The sequence below is a fragment of the Lampetra planeri genome, chromosome 21, assembly GCF_965212315.1.
Source record: "Lampetra planeri chromosome 21, kcLamPlan1.2.h2, whole genome shotgun sequence".
Classification (NCBI taxonomy): domain Eukaryota; kingdom Metazoa; phylum Chordata; class Hyperoartia; order Petromyzontiformes; family Petromyzontidae; genus Lampetra; species Lampetra planeri.
This window is the reverse complement of record NC_136127.1, coordinates 12,807,589-12,827,222: the sequence shown is the minus strand read 5'-3', so window position 1 is coordinate 12,827,222 and position 19,634 is coordinate 12,807,589. Positions and strand designations below refer to the sequence as shown.

Sequence of the window (19,634 nt, the reverse complement as noted above, 5' to 3'; positions counted from 1 at the left end):
GTGTTCACGGCTGTGTTTACTGACTGACTTGTGTTCACGGCTGTGTTTACTGACTGACTTGTGTTCACGGCTGTGTTTACTGACTGACTTGTGTTCACGGCTGTGTTTACTGACTGACTTGTGTTCACGGCTGTGTTTACTGACTGACTTGTGTTCACGGCTGTGTTTACTGACTGACTTGTGTTCACGGCTGTGTTTACTGACTGACTTGTGTTCACGGCTGTGTTTACTGACTGACTTGTGTTCACGGCTGTGTTTACTGACTGACTTGTGTTCACGGCTGTGTTTACTGACTGACTTGTGTTCACGGCTGTGTTTACTGACTGACTTGTGTTCACGGCTGTGTTTACTGACTGACTTGTGTTCACGGCTGTGTTTACTGACTGACTTGTGTTCACGGCTGTGTTTACTGACTGACTTGTGTTCACGGCTGTGTTTACTGACTGACTTGTGTTCACGGCTGTGTTTACTGACTGACTTGTGTTCACGGCTGTGTTTACTGACTGACTTGTGTTCACGGCTGTGTTTACTGACTGACTTGTGTTCACGGCTGTGTTTACTGACTGACTTGTGTTCACGGCTGTGTTTACTGACTGACTTGTGTTCACGGCTGTGTTTACTGACTGACTTGTGTTCACGGCTGTGTTTACTGACTGACTTGTGTTCACGGCTGTGTTTACTGACTGACTTGTGTTCACGGCTGTGTTTACTGACTGACTTGTGTTCACGGCTGTGTTTACTGACTGACTTGTGTTCACGGCTGTGTTTACTGACTGACTTGTGTTCACGGCTGTGTTTACTGACTGACTTGTGTTCACGGCTGTGTTTACTGACTGACTTGTGTTCACGGCTGTGTTTACTGACTGACTTGTGTTCACGGCTGTGTTTACTGACTGACTTGTGTTCACGGCTGTGTTTACTGACTGACTTGTGTTCACGGCTGTGTTTACTGACTGACTTGTGTTCACGGCTGTGTTTACTGACTGACTTGTGTTCACGGCTGTGTTTACTGACTGACTTGTGTTCACGGCTGTGTTTACTGACTGACTTGTGTTCACGGCTGTGTTTACTGACTGACTTGTGTTCACGGCTGTGTTTACTGACTTGAGTTCACGGTGCACTCTTTTCGAATGAGTGCCCCTCCACTCCGCTGTGGCAACTTCTCTCGCCCTGGCCACGCCAACGTCGACAGCCTCGGGAGGGATTCTAACCAGGAATTTGACAAACAACACCCCTACGATCACAGCCGCCGTGAACATTAAGGAGACGGTGTTGATGATGTCCCTCCACGCGGGGCTTCACCGGGGGGGTGGTCCGTGGCTGGGAGCCACCGCGTGGCACGCGGCCCGGGAGTGGCCCAGGGTCGGCCCCAGAGCTCGGGGCCACGTGGCCGCGTTCCACCCGTGAGCCGCTCGCCCCCCCCCCGGCACACCCTCAGTGGCCCAGGGCTCGCGCCTGACGCCACGAGAAGCGCCTGTCTGTGCGGACTGCACGGCGCGCGCGCCGTCTCGCCCTGCGTCGTCACCGCTTGTGTTGGTCACAAGCATCCCGCATGCCGACAAGTGCCACTGCGAATTAGTCGTGTGGGCTGACAGCAGCAGCATCGCCCCCCCCCCCCCAATTACGTGAACTCGGCAGGAGCTGTCTCCGTCTGTAACGTGAGGGTCCCATTCACACACAGGAAGGTTGATCGGATACGAGGTAGACGCGAGCGTGGAGACTTTCTCTGCGGGAACCTCGCCACGTGGATCAGAGGTGACCGCTCAACTCTGCAACATCACCCACGCCGCGTGCCGTCGGGGGTCTCTCTGATGCACACGCGGCGATGCTGTCCGCTCTGCGGGCTCCTCGTGGAGCACGGCGGAGTCGGCCGGGAAGGGGAGCGAGGCCGCGGGCGGCCTCCTACCGGCCGGGCCACCGCTGGCGCGGGTCGCGCTGCGGGGCTGGCGACGTGGTGACGATTCGCTGCGGGGCTGTCGGGTGAGGTGCGGATGGAGGAGGCGAGGCGCTGATAAACGCGCAAACGGAGGAGGGGAATCTGCCCTCGATGGCGACTCCGTGAGCTCTGCGAGGGGAACAAAATGTCACTTTTTTTGCGATCAACGATTTCGGGAATATCTCGCGGGAGGCTCCATCTGTCACGGAGCGAGCTGGCGACTTGGTTTTGGTGCTCACGGAATAAATGTGCGGGCCTCTGGCCAGACGGGCGCGCGGCGATGAGCAGACACGGCCCCGTAGCGAGAGGCGTTTGACAGTGTTGGTGTACGGTGCTTTTTCTGCAATATTTTGCTGTCTTTTCTTGGAATTTCTGTTAGCACTTAGTCACTTTAAGATGTTTTCTTGTTCATGTTTTTTTGTTTGTTGCGGTTGCACCCGATTCAGGAGCCGAATGGCTCACAGGACTATACCTAATACATTAAACTTGAAACTTGAAAACTTGGATGTGGTGTGCCGAGACAGCTGAGGGGTGGTCACGAGGGGTGGTGGTCACGAGGGGAGGTGGCCACGTGAGATCGCTCACCCACCACCACCACCATCATCGTCATAATCCGCATTGCCACCACCATCTTCATCAGCACCACCATCACCACCACCATGATTACCACCATCACCACCATCAACATCATCATCACCACCATGAACATCATCACCTCCAACATCATCGCCACCACCATCATCATCACCTCCAACATCATCACCACTAACATCATCACCACGACGACCACCACCACGACGACCATCACCACGACGACCATCACCACGACGACCATCACCAAGACGACCATCACCACCATCCCAGCCCGGGGCCCCGAGCTGCGCGTGGCTCGGGCGACGTCGCCATGCGGCGCCGAGAAGACGCGGAGAGCCGTGGGGGAGGGGCGAGCGGGGGGAGGGGCGAGCGGGGGGAGGGGCGAGCGGGGGGAGGGGCGAGCGGGGGGAGGGGCGAGCGGGGGGAGGGGCGAGCGGGGGGAGGGGCGAGCGGGGGGAGGGGCGAGCGGGGGGAGGGGCGAGCGGGGGGGGGGAAGCGGGGGGAAGTGGAGCTGAGTGGGGGGAGGGGGGGAGTGGGGGAAGGTGGAGCTGAGCGGGGGGAGGGGGAGCGGGGGGAGGTGGAGCTGAGCGGGGGCGGGGGGAGGGGCGAGCGGGGGGAGGTGGAGCTGAGCGGGGGGAGGGGTGAGCGGGGGGAGGCCCACGAGGGGGGGGGGGCGACTCCGCTGTTGGCGAGTCGCTCTCAGGAGGAATAATTAATTATTAATGATATTGTCGGCGTTGGTGACATTTTTCATTCATTGGGTTTAGTTACTGGGGGGAAGCCGGAGGAAACCCACGCAGATCAGAGAGAGAACACAAACTCACTCTACACACACACACTCTACACACACTCTACACACACACTCTACACACACTATACACACACACACTCTACACACACAATCACTCTACACACACACTCTACACACACACACTAAACACACACTCTACACACACTCTACACACACTATACACACACACACTCTACACACACACACTAAACACACACTATACACACACTCTACACACACACTCTACACACACATACTACACACACACTCTACACACACAATCACTCTACACACACTCTACACACTCACTCTACACACAATCACTCTACACACACTCTACTCACACACTCTACACACACACTACACACACTCTACACACACACACTCTCTACACACACAATCACTCTACACACACTCTACACACTCACTCTACACACAATCACTCTACACACACTCTCACACACACTCTACTCACACACTCTACTCACACACTCTACACACACACTACACACACACTACACACACTCTACACACACACTCTACACACACATACTACACACACACTCTACACACACAATCACTCTACACACACTCTACACACTCACTCTACACACAATCACTCTACACACACTCTCACACACACTCTACTCACACACTCTACTCACACACTCTACACACACACTACACACACACTACACACACTCTACACACACACACTCTCTACACACACACTACACATACAATCACTCTACACACACTCTGCACACACTACACACACTACACACACACTCTACTCACAATCACTCTACACAGACAGGCGCCCGAGTCGGGATTCGAGCCCAGGCTCATCTCGCTGCGCAGCTGTTAGCGCCACCCTGGCGTCCTTCACCACCACCACCAAAGACAAAGATCCCCCGTGAAGCCTTCACAGACTGTTGGGGCAGGTGCCGTAAACGAGCACCACCGTCACAGCCTCACGAATGCCCACGCCCTCTCCCTAACGCGCGCTCGCCGGTTCGAAGTTCACTCTGTATAGAGTTCACCACGGATTGACAATTGTGTTGACACGTAATCATGAGCAATTGTGTTGACACGTAATCATGAGCAATTGTGTTGACACGGAATCATGAACAACAGCCCAACTTGCCTGGAGGACAAGAAGGCGACTCTGGGATGGGGCTTCACTGCCACCTGGTGGCCAAGTGACACCTGCCACGGCGGGACTTGCCACTAGGTAATGGAACTTGCCACCAGGTAATGGAACTTGCCACCAGGTAATGGAACTTGCCACCAGGTAATGGAACTTGCCACCAGGTAATGGAACTTGCCACCAGATAATGGAACTTGCCACTAGGTAATGGGACTTGCCGCCAGGTAATGGAACTTGCCACCAGGTAATGAAACCTGCCACCAGGAAATGGAACTTGCCACCAGGTAATGGAACTTGCCACCAGGAAATGGAACTTGCCACCAGGTAATGGAACTTGCTACTAGGTAATGCCACACGCTGTTGTCCTGCTTACTCCGCTGCCTCCCACAACCACGGGGAGGATCGTTCATGCTCATCCCATTCAATCACACTCACCTGGTGTCACCTGGTCTCACCTGGTCTCACCTGATCTCACCTGGTCTCACCTACACTTACCTGGTCTCACCTGCACTCACCTGATCTCACCTGGTCTCACCTGCACTCACCTACACTCACCTGGTCTCACTTGGTCTCACCTACACTCACCTGGTCTCACCTGCACTCACCTGCACTCACCTGGTCTCACTTGGTCTCACCTACACTCACCTGGTCTCACTTGGTCTCACCTACACTCACCTGGTCTCACCTGCACTCACCTACACTCACCTGGTCTCACTTGGTCTCACCTACACTCACCTGGTCTCACCTGCACTCACCTGCACTCACCTGATCTCACCTGGTCTCACCTGCACTCACCTGCACTCACCTGGTCTCACTTGGTCTCACCTACACTCACCTGGTCTCACCTGCACTCACCTGCACTCACCTGGTCTCACTTGGTCTCACCTACACTCACCTGGTCTCACCTGCACTCACCTGCACTCACCTGATCTCACCTGGTCTCACCTGCACTCACCTGCACTCACCTGGTCTCACTTGGTCTCACCTACACTCACCTGGTCTCACCTGCACTCACCTGCACTCACCTGGTCTCACTTGGTCTCACCTACACTCACCTGGTCTCACCTGCACTCACCTGCACTCACCTGGTCTCACTTGGTCTCACCTACACTCACCTGGTCTCACCTGCACTCACCTGCACTCACCTGGTCTCACTTGGTCTCACCTACACTCACCTGGTCTCACCTGCACTCACCTGGTCTCACTTGGTCTCACCTACACTCACCTGGTCTCACCTGCACTCACCTGGTCTCACTTGGTCTCACTTGGTCTCACCTACACTCACCTGGTCTCACTTGGTCTCACCTACACTCACCTGGTCTCACCTGCACTCACCTGCACTCACCTGGTCTCACCTGCACTCACCTGCACTCACCTGGTCTCACTTGGTCTCACCTACACTCACCTGGTCTCACCTGCACTCACCTGCACTCACCTGCACTCAGGGGCACAACGAGCTATTTCACAGGGGGGGGGGGCTCTGCACGATCCGACTGCGGGGCCCTCTCCTTTCTCTCGACTCACGTTTACTGAAATAGCCACGGATGGATTAACACGTCTACGATAGCGTGCCGGCTATAACTCTGTGGAGCATTGTAGTTGCATCGTGTATTGGGTTTCGGGGAGGACAGCCTCGCGGTGGCAGTGTCCACAGAGAGATGTGAAGGTCACAGTGCTCACAAGTTACCGTGCGCCTTGCTTTCGTGACGCCCCATCGCTCTAGGATTTCCTCAAAGGGGGTGGAGCGCGCAACTTTCTGCTGCTCTTGATATGCCGATGCGGTACGCGGGCTTGGTCCATGGGAGACCGCAGGTTATTTTTAATGAATTTCGAAAACCACTCTAACCACGTTGCTGCTTGTTTATCTGCGAGACCAGGGCCTGCTTGTGGCCGGCTAGCCCCCGATGCGTCGCATTACTCTGGCGCGCTCTCCCTCCATAGTTGCGTCTCTGCCTGCACTCACCTGCACTCACCTGGTTTCACCTGGCATCACCTGCACTCACCTGTCTGTACTCTGCCACGAGCAGCAGTCAACACTCCACACTGAACACACAGCCACGAGTTGTATTTTTGTCACTTTATTGAATCCTTCATTAAATGTTAACAGCACGAGCATTCTTCGCTTCCATTAACTCTATAATCTACCAAAAAGCTCAGAAAAAAAACACTTCATTAATAGGCTGGGTGGGTCGGTGAGTAGGTGGGTAGGTGAGTGGGTGGATCGGTGGGTGGGTGGATGAGTGTGTGGGACGGTAGGTGAGTGGGTGGATGTGTGGGTGGATGGGTAGGTGGATTTGTGAGTAGGTGGGTGCGTAGAAGGGTAGGTGGGTCGGTGAATAGGTGGGTAGGTGAGGAGGTGGACGAGTGGGTGGATGGGGGGGTGAGGAGGTGGGTAGGGGTAAGGGTTGGTAGGTTGGCGGTCATGTACAAGGCGGGTCGGCGATAGGTAGGGGAGGAGGTAACGCGCCTAATCACGCGAAGCCGCATTGCTCCAAGTCCCTTGTAACCACGTGGGCAGGGCGCCCCGCCCACGTGGGGGGGTCCTGACGTCACTGGACTCGCACGCGTCCTTTGTGACGAAGCCGACGCTCTGTCCGTCGAGCAAAGGTCGAGTTGGTTTCCTACTTCACCGTCTCTCCACAGAACAGCCACTCCTGAGACCCCCCGTGGTACCAATTTTATCGACTCTGGAGCGTTGATGTGCCGAGTCGAGCCCTCAACCAGCAGGTGAACTGCGCCGTTTGTCGATCGTGGGACTCACGCTCGACGGCCGAGCTACCCCGCCGGAGCGTCTCTCCATCCTCTACATCCGTGGGGCTCATGGTCTCCGTCTATCCACACGCCCATCAGATCTCAGAAACCTCAGCAGGATTGGGCCTGCACAGCGCTCGGGTGGGCGACCCAGCGCGCACACACAGAGACGTTGTCATAGAAGTCGCCGCTGGGTTTACTCCGCGGGCAGCAAAATAACAACATCACCTTGTGGTACTTTACTAAGCTCCAATGTCGATTATCAGTGCCGGATGAAGCTAGTGCGGGGCCCTGTAGCATATGTTATGAAGGGGCCCTAAAATAATAAACAACACATGAATATTAAAACACAAATGTTTACCTTGCATAGTAAAGTCATTGTTACTACGCCTTTTGGCGTCCTCTGGTCGAACACCGTTTGAGACGAGGCTCAAAAGAAAGCTGTCTCTGGTGTGGACCAATCAGTTTCAAGGACAATGCATCATCTACTATCAGAGTATGTTTTTGTTTGCATTCTTACCACAAGTATTGTGGTTAATGCAGACATGATGCCTTGTAAAAAGTTTCAGTTTGGTGTTTTAACATCTGAACACCTGTTTTGTTGCCAGAAAAAAGGGGAAAATCTATTCTCATAGTAAAATCATTGTGTTTTTTATTTGCTATACAGCCAGATAATACGACAAATCGCTAACCTTAAACACCCAGTCGTTTGTGTAAGTTAAAGGCAGTATAGTACTATAGTAACAGAGCAAGTGCAGAATCACTGAACCAGAATCGATAGCTTTAAAGCATTTAGCGCGGGGCCCTTGAAAGTTACAAATGTAGCTACGTTTGCAGCTACGAGGATAATCCGACACCGTCTATTATGCTCAGAGCCTTCACCAACCCGCACTGACCAGCGCGGTGAAGTATGGTCAAATAACTGCCACGACCCGCGTGGTGTAGGAAGGCCTCCTCATCCAGCAGTGGATTTACACTTTGGTCTTTACACTACATAGACATTCATTCCTGTAGGCCTCTGGGTATTCAATATGTCTCCAGCTGCCTGTGTCTCTGTGCATCTTTGTATCTCTCAAGAGGACGCACCACATGTGTCAAAAGCTCTGCTTTCGAACAGAACAATATTGAATATGCCGACGGTTCAGGCAATAGCCCATCCTCAGAAGCGAGCGAGGTCACAGAGCCTTAACTGTAGCTGGAGACGGTGCATTACACTGGGGCCCGTGGGGAGATTCGCAGACACTGGCTACGACACCAACTCTTTGGCAGCCAATATTGTATCCACTAACTCACTCGTATCAAAAGTACAATGAAGAATATCGTAAACATTTTATTATTTCGCCTGTTTACCCGGGATAGCCTCACTGCTGAGTGTGATCCCAGTTGAGTAATTTGCAGGTCATTTCTCAGCATTGGGATGTGTTGGCCCCAGTACCGGGTGTCACATTGTGTGTGGGGTTTTGCTTTAGCTCTGGGAGGAACCCGACAGAACGGGGGGAGAAAGAACACACAAACTCCGCACAGAAGTGCGCCCGGGTCGGGAATCGAACCCAGGCTCTCCTTGCTGCGAGGCACGAGCCTCGCCGCCGCGCCACAGCCGCACAGCTGCGTGACGATGCGCACCACGTGGCTCCCGCTGACACGTGAATTGCGGGTCGTGCCGCGTGCGGTGGTGTACGATGTCCGACGTTTCGCACCGAACAAGACGCGGCGCGACCAGGAAACCGTGCGAGCGCGGCCGCCCGCGACCGCTAGGGGGTCACGCCGCGAGATGACCGCGAGCGGCGCGTCGGGGCACGGGCCGCGGCTTCCCAAGAGATTCATCCCTCACGGAATATTTGCCGGATCGCCCATCGACGGGAGTTGGTGGGTTCGTGAGGAGAAGCGGCCGTAACGGGAGACGTATACTGGATGCGGTGTGCCGGGGGTGGAGATATGTCCGGGGGTCGCCGAGGCGGACGGACGCGGCTGGGGTCCGTCCGGGGTCTGGGGGCTTCTCAGGAGGGGGCTGCTGCTGCTTGCTGCTGCTTGCTGCTGCTGCTTGCTGCTGCTGCTCCACTGGGAAGGCTGCCCGTGACCTCGGGAGGTCATCTCAGCACGCATACAGAGGGAGTAACACTTATAGCGCCGCACAGATGCATTCAAACCACAGACGCAATCGCCAAACCCGGTCTCATCCATGGAAGGAGCGGCCGCGACCCCAGCGGGCGGGGGGGGGGGGGGATGAGGGTCACTCGAGGGCGACCCCAGCGGGGGGTGGGGGGGGTCACTCGAGGGCGACCCCAGCGGGGGGGGAGTGGGGGTCACTCGAGGGTGACCCCGTGGTCCCACTTGGAGGCGGGCCACGGCTCCAATTCGGCGACGTCGTATTTGTGGAAGTCGCGGATTCCCTTCATGAGGCAGCAGGCGAGGATGATGCTGATGATCTGCAGGAGGCAGGGCAGAGGGCGAGCTGATGAGAGCCAAGCGGAGCAAAGCTGTGAAAGTCTTAGATTTCATGATCGAGTCTGGCTGGGCCAGCGGCTCATCTCACAGCTGGGACTGTGGTGGCATCTATCCCAGGATACCCACAGGAGTCGTCGGGGCTCTGTCTAAAAGATTCACATCTCAGCCCCCCCCCCCTCCACCACTGCCGTCCCTTGGGAAGTTCCGATGCTATGCTTCTGGGCTTTCATGGCAGGGCACAAGCAATCACTTTCACCGTCATCATCCGTCATCATCATCATCCATCATTAGTATCCGTCATCATCAGCAGCAGCGTCCAACATGATCAGCATCCATCATAATCAGCAGCGTCGATCATCATCCATCATTAGTATCCGTCATCATCATCATCAGCGTCCATCGTCATCATCAGCATCCATCATCATCAGCGTCCATCGTCATCATCAGCATCCATCATGAACATCACCTGGATGAGCGCCAGGCCGAGGGCAACGCCGCCCACGAGCAACGCGTTCTGGAGCAAGATCGACTCCACCACGGACACGCAGCCCTGGCACACACGCAGCACACACGCAGCACACACGCACGCAGCACACACACACGCAGCACACACGCAGCACATACGCACGCAGCACACACACACGCAGCACACACACACGCAGCACACACACACACGCAGCACACACGCAGCACACACACACGCAGCACACACGCACGCAGCACATGCAGTGCAATCACTTGGAGTACACACACAGTACACACACAGTACACACGCAACACACACGCAGCACACACGCACGCAGCACACACACACGCAGCACACACGCACGCAGCACACACGCATGCAGCACACACGCACGCAGCACACACGCAGCACAGACGCAGCACGCACGCAGCACACACGCACGCAGCACACACGCACGCAGAACACACGCATGCAGCACACACGCACGCAGCACACACGCAGCACACACGCAGCACACACGCAGCACACACGCACGCAGCACACACGCAGCACACACGCACGCAGCACACGCACGCAGCACACGCAGTCCAACCACTTGGAGTACACACACAATACACACACGCAGCACACACGCATGCAGCACACACGCACGCAGCACACACGCACGCAGCACACACGCAGCACACACGCAGCACACACGCACGCAGCACACACGCAGCACCCACGCACGCAGCACACGCAGTGCAACCACTTGGAGTACACACACAGTACACACACAGTACACACGCAACACACACGTAGCACACACGCAGCACACACGCAGTGCAACCACATGGAGTACACACACACAGTACACACACAGTACACACGCAACACACACGCAGCACACACGCAGCACACACGCAGCACAACCACATGGAGTATACACACAGCACACACGCAGTGCAACCACATGGAGTACACATACACAATACACACACGCAGCACACACGCAGCACACACGCAGCACACACGCAGCGCAACCACATGGAGTACACACACAGCACACACGCAGTGCAACCATATGGAGTACACACACACAGTACACAACGCGTTCCTGTGGGCGCCCAGGTGAGCCACTCAAGCGAGTGCCCAGGTGAGCGCCCAGGCGAAGCGCCCAGGTGACCCTTCTGATTTGTGCACAGGTGAGCACGTGGGCGAGCGGGCATGGGGGGTGGGGCGAGCGGGTGCGACCCGGCCGCACCTCGGTGTAGATCACTGTGTAGGCGGTGCTCGCATCCACGTTGGCTCCACAACGCTCCCGGGGGTAGATGCAGCAGCTGTCGGGGACCCTGCCGCTGCTGCTGCTGTTGCTGCTGTTGCTGCCGCTGCTGTTACTGGAGGTGAACCAGTTGTCGAAGGAGGTGACCCCGCAGCACTTGAGCTGCACGAAGACCAGACAAAGAACCCCCGTGTAGCCCACTCAGACTGCCGGAACAAGCGCTGTGAGCGAGCGCCTATGAAAGCCAGCGCGGCTTCCCTCGGCTCGTGATGACGGCGTGGAGAGGTTTCAAGCCAGCAGTGGGTAGAACGTGCTTCTCGATGTTGATGATGATGGCATGGGGGAGGCCTTCATGCGGTAGTTGACAGACAATGGCTCATTGTGACGACGACGATAGTAATGTGGAGGCTTTCATGCAGCAGTGGACAGAGCACGTGGCTCGTGACGGTGGCGCCGGTGCCCGCGGCTCCGTGGCTCTCACCTGGGTCTGCATCTTCCCCAGCAGATCGTCCACCGTCGCCTCGGGCTGCTTCTCCAGCAGCTCCCACACCTTCACCTCCACCAGCTCACGCACCTGCACCCCCACCCCACACGCGTCGTCATTCACGTCGTCGGAGACGCGGCCCCGTCACCCCGCTCGCAGACACCCAATTTTTTTTCCCACTGGCATATCCGAATCGCGCCGGGGCTGTGCCGAGACAACCCGGCACGGTTTGGGTAGCGCCGGGGGGTTGTTTTTCCACTGCGGAAGCTGCGCCGTGCCGCCGACGTAACGCAAGGGGAAGTTTCGGTGAACCCCGCCCGCGGCCCTTCTCGTGAGTTTCACGGTTTCTGGTTCTGGGTCCGCTCGGTGAATCGCCACCCCCCACCCGCACTGCCATGGCTCTGATGTGCCAGTGGGCGCCACGGTGGCCAGGAGATGTTCACTCGCTCGCCTGGCCTGCAGGAAGTCGTGGGCGGCTCGATCCCGACTCTGACGCCTGCTGCTGCTGCTGTATATTTTTGGAGTTTGCGTGTCTCTCTCTCCACGTGGTCGTGTGGATTTTTATCCGGGTCCTCCGGTTTTCCCCTCCACATTTAGAATCAACGTCACGCGTTTGGAGAATTTGGCTGCTGCTATAAATGTCCACGTGACAAGCCGCTTCGTTGGGCTGTCACTTGTGGCAGCCAGGTCGCTTCTTAGAAAGAGCTACGTAGCTCAGCGGGCTTTAGCTGGTAAAATAAAAAATATATTTTAGTTTGTAGAAAAGGGATGCGAGATCCTCCGATAGCCTTTAACAGACTGTAGGGGCGAGCGCTGTTTGCGAGCACAACAATGGGGTGGTGTGGCCAGAACCACGCGCAGCCACCTTTGTCTCCCCGGTGCCGATGTTTACGCACCAGATGTAAAGTCCAGTTGACCTCAGGGAGGTCCGTGGCCGGTTCAGATTTCACTCGCCACCGATGTTAGCCAGAGCCAGGGATCTAACTCAGCTTGCCGGGGTCGTCAGCTGAGGGCGCAAAACCCCCGCGGGCCGCCGCACAGCGGGAAGCGTTAACAATGCTTGTTTAACGGATGGACCGGAACCGGCATACGAATGTGGAATTCCCACCACCGGCTCGGGGCAGCGTGAGCGTGCAGGGCAGGCACCTGGTGTCTGAAGAAGTAGGCGGTGACCCCGAGCCCGAGCTCCAGGAAGAAGATGAGGAACATCAGAGCGGAGAACTGCGGCGCACAGAGACGGAGACGGCCAAGCGAGGCCTCAGCGGAGCGCACAGCACGACGAGCGGCACCGACCGGAGCGGCGCGAGTGGGGGTCGGGGTGGGGGCCTCAACGTGGCCACCGTGCAGTGGCCCTCGCGCTGCGGGGGCCTCACCGTGGCCACCGTGCAGTGGCCCTCGCGCTGCGGGGGGCCTCACTGTGGCCACCGTGCAGTGGCTCTCGCGCTGCGGGGGGCCTCACCGTGGCCACCATGCAGTGGCTCTCGCGCTGCGGGGGGCCTCACCGTGGCCACCATGCAGTGGCTCTCGCGCTGCGGGGGGCCTCATCGTGGCCACCATGCAGTGGCTCTCGCGCTGCGGGGGGCCTCACCGTGGCCACCATGCAGTGGCTCTCGCGCTGTGGGGGCCTCACCGTGGCCACCGTGCAGTGCTCTCGCGCTGTGGGGGCCTCACTGTGGCCACCGTGCAGTGGCTCTCGCGCTGTGGGGGCCTCACCGTGGCCACCATGCAGTGGCTCTCGCGCTGTGGGGGCCTCACCGTGGCCACCATGCAGTGGCTCTCGCGCTGTGGGGGCCTCACCGTGGCCACCATGCAGTGGCTCTCGCGCTGCGGGGGCCTCACTGTGGCCACCGTGCAGTGGCTCTCGCGCTGCGGGGGCCTCACTGTGGCCACCGTGCAGTGGCTCTCGCGCTGCGGGGGCCTCACCGTGGCCACCGTGCAGTGGCTCTCGCGCTGCGGGGGCCTCACTGTGGCCACCGTGCAGTGGCTCTCGCGCTGTGGGGGCCTCACCGTGGCCACCGTGCAGTGGCTCTCGCGCTGCGGGGGCCTCACTGTGGCCACCGTGCAGTGGCTCTCGCGCTGCGGGGGCCTCACCGTGGCCACCATGCAGTGGCTCTCGCGCTACGGGGGCCTCACTGTGGCCACCGTGCAGTGGCTCTCGCGCTGTGGGGGCCTCACCGTGGCCACCGTGCAGTGGCTCTCGCGCTGCGGGGGCCTCACCGTGGCCACCGTGCAGTGGCTCTCGCGCTGCGGGGGCCTCACTGTGGCTACCGTGCAGTGGCTCTCGCGCTGTGGGGGCCTCACCGTGGCCACCGTGCAGTGGCTCTCGCGCTGCGGGGGCCTCACTGTGGCCACCGTGCAGTGGCTCTCGCGCTGCGGGGGCCTCACCGTGGCCACCATGCAGTGGCTCTCGCGCTGCGGGGGCCTCACTGTGGCCACCGTGCAGTGGCTCTCGCGCTGTGGGGGCCTCACCGTGGCCACCGTGCAGTGGCTCTCGCGCTGTGGGGGCCTCACCGTGGCCACCGTGCAGTGGCTCTCGCGCTGCGGGGGCCTCACCGTGGCCACCGTGCAGTGGCTCTCGCGCTGCGGGGGCCTCACCGTGGCCACCATGCAGTGGCTCTCGCGCTGCGGGGGCCTCACTCTGGCCACCGTGCAGTGGCTCTCGCGCTGCGGGGGCCTCACCGTGGCCACCGTGCAGTGGCTCTCGCGCTGCGGGGGGCCTCACCGTGGCCACCATGCAGTGGCTCTCGCGCTGCGCGCCGCAGCAGCCGAAGAAGGAGACGAGGAAGACGACGAGGCCCAGGGCCATGACGCAGAGCGAGGCGACGGTTGCCGCGTCGCTGAGGAGGGCGTGCGAGTCGCTCAGCATCAGAGCCCCGAGAGCGACGAGGCACAGGCTGGAGAGCTGCGGGGGGGGGGGGGGCAGTCAGGAGGCGCTCAGCGCTACGGGGCACGGGCTGGGGCGGGAAACCCGTGGCAGCGGTGGAAGTTCCACATTCTCGTGGCATGCGGCGGGGTTTGGGTGTGAGATCGTGTTACTGTCAGAGGTGGACACGGGGTTTGGGTGTGGGATCGTATTACTGTCAGAGGTGGACACGGGGTTTGGGTGTGGGATCGTGTTACTGTCAGAGGTGGACACGGGGTTTGGGTGTGGGATCGTGTTACTGTCAGAGGTGGACACGGGGTTTGGGTGTGGGATCGTGTTACAGTCAGAGGGAGACACGTGGTTTGGGTGTGGGATCGTGTTACAATCAGAGGTGGACACGGGGTTTGGGTGTGGGATCGTGTTACAGTCAGAGGTGGACACGGGGTTTGGGTTTGGGTGTGGGATAGAGTTCAGGTCCTGGTGAGGTTTAGGGTCTGGGTTAGGGTCATGGTTGGGGGAGAGCATCACTGGGTTAGAGTCGGGGTCAGGGTTTGGGGTCTGGCTCGGTCCGGCTCTAGGTGTGAGGACTGGGCTCAATGTGTCCCCCGTGTGTAAGGGAGAAGGAGAGAGCAGACGGCACTTTGCTGCGGCTCATTGCTTGGTGCAGTCCCTTCACGGGACGACTCATCGCTTACTTTCTACACCTTGCTGATCGAGGAGGGACGACAGACTCGGGGACATACGTACATATGTTGTTGTTATTGTTGTTGTTGTGCTCTCAAACATCCCAGGAGGCTGCGCTCGCTCGAACCGCTGCGTCCCCCTCCCCTCTCCCCACTGGGCGTGGAGTTGGGGCGTTTAAGCAGAAAAAATCCCCTAAATATAACTCGAGCCAAAACCACAACCACACGGAACATACACACACACTCACACACGGAACATACACACTCACACGGAACACACCCACACACTCACGCAAGCGCGCAACACACACACACGGAACATACGCACAGACGCGAGACACACACACTCACACTAGGAAGACACACACACGGAACATACTCATGCGGACCACACACACACACACACGCACGCACACACACGCACACTCACACACGCACGCACACTCACACGCACATACTCTCACGCACACTCACACACGCGCATACACACGCACACTCTCACACACACACTCTCACACACACACGCACACTTGCACACACGCACTCACTCACACACGCACACGCACGCACACTCACGCACACGCACACACGCACACACACTCACGCACACTCACACACACGCACACTCACACACACGCACACTCTCACACACTCACGCACACGCACGCACACTCACGCACACTCACGCACACTCACACGCACGCACACTCACACACACGCACACTCTCACACACTCACGCACACGCACGCACACTCACTCACACGCACGCACACTCACACGCACGCACACTCACACGCACGCACACTCACGCACACTCTCACACACTCACGCACACGCACGCACACACACACACTCTCACACACACACTCTCACACACACACGCACACTTGCACACACGCACTCACTCACACACGCACACGCACGCACACTCACGCACACGCACACACGCACACACACTCACGCACACTCACACACACGCACACTCACACACACGCACACTCTCACACACTCACGCACACGCACACACACGCACGCACACTCACGCACACTCACACGCACGCACACTCACACGCACGCACACTCACACGCACGCACACTCACGCACACTCTCACACACTCACGCACACGCGCACACACACACACTCTCACACACACACTCTCACACACACGCACACTCGCACACACGCACTCACTCACGCACACGCACACACACGCACGCACACTCACACGCACGCACACTCACACTCACGCACACTCACACGCACGCACACTCACACGCACGCACACTCACGCACACTCATACGCACGCACACTCACACGCACGCACACTCACACGCACGCACACTCACACGCACGCACACTCACGCACACTCACGCACACTCACACGCACGCACACTCACACGCACGCACACTCACACGCACGCACACTCACACGCACGCACACTCACGCACACTCACACACACTCACACGCACGCACACTCACACGCACGCACACTCACGCACACTCACACGCACGCACACTCACACGCACGCACACTCACACGCACGCACACTCACACGCACGCACACTCACACGCACGCACACTCACGCACACTCACACGCACGCACACTCACACGCACGCACACTCACACGCACGCACACTCACACGCACGCACACTCACACGCACGCACACTCACACGCACGCACGCACACTCACACGCACGCACACTCACGCACACTCTCACACACTCACGCACACGCGCACACACACACACTCTCACACACACACTCTCACACACACACTCACACGCACGCACACTCACACGCACGCACACGCACGCACACTCACGCACACTCACACGCACGCACACTCACACGCACGCACACTCACACGCACGCACACTCACGCACACTCACTCACACGCACGCACACTCACACGCACGCACACTCACACGCACGCACACTCACACGCACGCACACTCACGCACACTCACACGCACGCACACTCACACGCACGCACACTCACACGCACGCACACTCACACGCACGCACACTCACACGCACGCGCAGTAAACAAGGCCACGTGCGCTGCGCGTGGGCGAGCCGCACGCGGAGTCCGCGCCGCGTGACGGCGGCCGCGGTCACAGCTGCGGCTGCTGCCACTGCGCCGCCACTCACGGGCGCGAGATGTTCCCCAATTGCGACTGAGTGATCGGTGGTTCCTCTTCCATCGCCGCGGCTGGACGATGGAGCCACTCTCCCGTCGCCCCACGCCGCTCGTCGGCCACGTGGCTTGCGTGGCCATTCGTCCACATGCCGCTCGGTGCGGCCGGAGTTTGACTCGCGGCCACGGCGGTAACATCGGTGGCGAGTGACAATCTGAACCGACGCACCTCACCAACCCGCACTGGCCAGCAACCAGCGTGGGGAAGTATGGCCAAACAACATCTTCGATCGAGGATTTCACGTGGACAGCACACGGAGTGTGTTGCGGGGAGGGGGGTGGGGGGTGAACTCACGCAGAAGAGGAGGTTGAAGACAAAGACGAGGTATTTGATCACGGCAACTCTCCCGTCCACACCCATGGCGCCTCCTCGTCGCTTCCACCGCACTCCCGATTAGCACGGTTGGCTACGTACGGTGCGAAAGAAGTTCAACATACACACGTCACTGGTCGGCAGCCAGGGCCGCAGCACACACGGCCTTCTCACGTGACACTCGCAACGTCACCGTTAGAGTTCAAGTCGGGCTCACGGTCAGGGTCATAGTTATGGTGGGGCCAGGGTCAGCGCTAGGGTCAGGGCTGGGTCAGGGTTATGTCAGAGTTAGTGTTAGGGCTGGTTCAGGGTTTGGGCTGGGTCAGGGTTTGGGCTGGGTCAGGGTTAGGGCTGGGTCAGGGCTGGGTCAGGGTTAGGGCTGGGTCAGGGCTGGGTAAGGGTCGGGTCAGGGTTAGGGCTGGGTCAGGGTTTGGGCTGGGTCAGGGTTTGGGCTGGGTCAGGGTTAGGGCTGGGTCAGGGTTAGGGCTGGGTCAGGGATGAGTCAGGGTCAGGGCTGGGTCAGGGTTAGGGCTGGGTCAGGGTCGGGTCAGGGTTAGGGCTGGGTCAGGGTTTGGGCTGGGTCAGGGCTGGGTCAGGGTTAGGACTGGGTCAGGGTTAGGGCTGGGTCAGGGTTAGGGCTGGGTCAGGGTCAGGGCTGGGTCAGGGTTAAGGTTCAGGCCGGGTCAGGACTGTAACAGTGTTCCCATGTTCAAATTATCAAAAATTCTGTCAACAGCCCTCGACCACAACACCACAGCGTACAATGCCACGATTAGAACTCTTCACCACAATACCAACACACACACCAGCACGATAACACAACGCACACCACAATACCGACGCAGCAAGCTCCACAACAACACAGCGCAGCTACAACGATACTCAACAACACCTTGACACAACATACGTAACACAGCATCCACAGCACCACCGTGCAAAAACACAGCCACACACTACAACCCCATAACAGTATACACACCAACAACACAACACAACAATCACGGGCAGCATATCACGAAGCTGGAAGTTGCACTTGAAAACCGAAATGCAGTGAGCGAGAACGACTCATTCATCCTCTCGTTCATTCGCTCGTTTCTCAGCTCATGAATCATTCATCCGCTCCTAAACTCATCCAACCACTTGTTCATCCACTCATTCATCAGCTCCCTCGTCAATTGTTTCAAATCACGTATCGGCTCGTTCCTTCGTTTAAAAAAAAACATTCATCCCTTCGTGCACGCAATCGTCACGTGGCGAGCGATCAGCGCGAGACTCACGTGGCCACGGCGCCGAGTCGCAGTCCCTCGCGTCCACGCCGGACCCCGGCAAGCCGCGTCTCGGTCTGTCCCGGGGTTAGGGCGGGGTGGCGACTGGGGCGGTGCCTGGGGCCCTGTGGCTGGTCCAACCCCGATGACCCCGGGCCCCCCCCCCGATCGCCGCCGTCTCACGCGCTGCGAACTCCGGGATTGGCGGCCGAGATGCTGGGCGGTGGAGGTGGTCACTCGCGCACCACGCTCACCGCACGCCCAGCCTCCAAGCGCACCACTCACCCACTCACCATTCATCCAGCCTCCAAGCTCACCACTCACCCACTCACCATTCATCCAGCCTCCAAGCTCACCACTCACCCACTCACCATTCATCCAGCCTCCAAGCTCACCACTCGCCCACTCACCATTCATCCAGCC

The 19,634-nt window shown here is 58.5% G+C and overlaps 1 protein-coding gene across 1 annotated transcript; it reads right to left on the bottom strand.

Moving 5' to 3' along the window:
- Positions 1-7,856: 7,856 nt before the first annotated feature.
- Positions 7,857-19,350, bottom strand: LOC144724721 (CD63 antigen-like). The gene is made up of 8 exons (XM_078604061.1): positions 19,224-19,350; positions 17,929-18,040; positions 14,600-14,779; positions 13,024-13,098; positions 11,875-11,967; positions 11,376-11,555; positions 10,133-10,216; positions 7,857-9,647 (listed from the first exon to the last, which is right to left on the bottom strand). Exons 2-8 carry the CDS (start codon positions 17,992-17,994, stop codon positions 9,525-9,527), a joined length of 801 nt encoding a protein of 266 aa, XP_078460187.1. The 5' UTR covers positions 17,995-18,040; positions 19,224-19,350; the 3' UTR covers positions 7,857-9,524.
- Between the last annotated feature and the right edge of the window lie 284 nt (positions 19,351-19,634).

Coding starts and splice junctions, on each gene's coding strand:
- LOC144724721 (XM_078604061.1), bottom strand. CDS start 17,994: ATGGGTGTGGACGGGAGAGTTGCCGTGATCAAATACCTCGTCTTTGTC. Junction 14,780..17,928: donor TCTTCAACCTCCTCTTCTGC/GTGAGTTCACCC, acceptor CCCCCCCCGCAG/CTCTCCAGCCTGTGCCTCGT. Junction 10,217..11,375: donor ACACAGTGATCTACACCGAG/GTGCGGCCGGGT, acceptor CGTGTGTGCCAG/GGCTGCGTGTCCGTGGTGGA.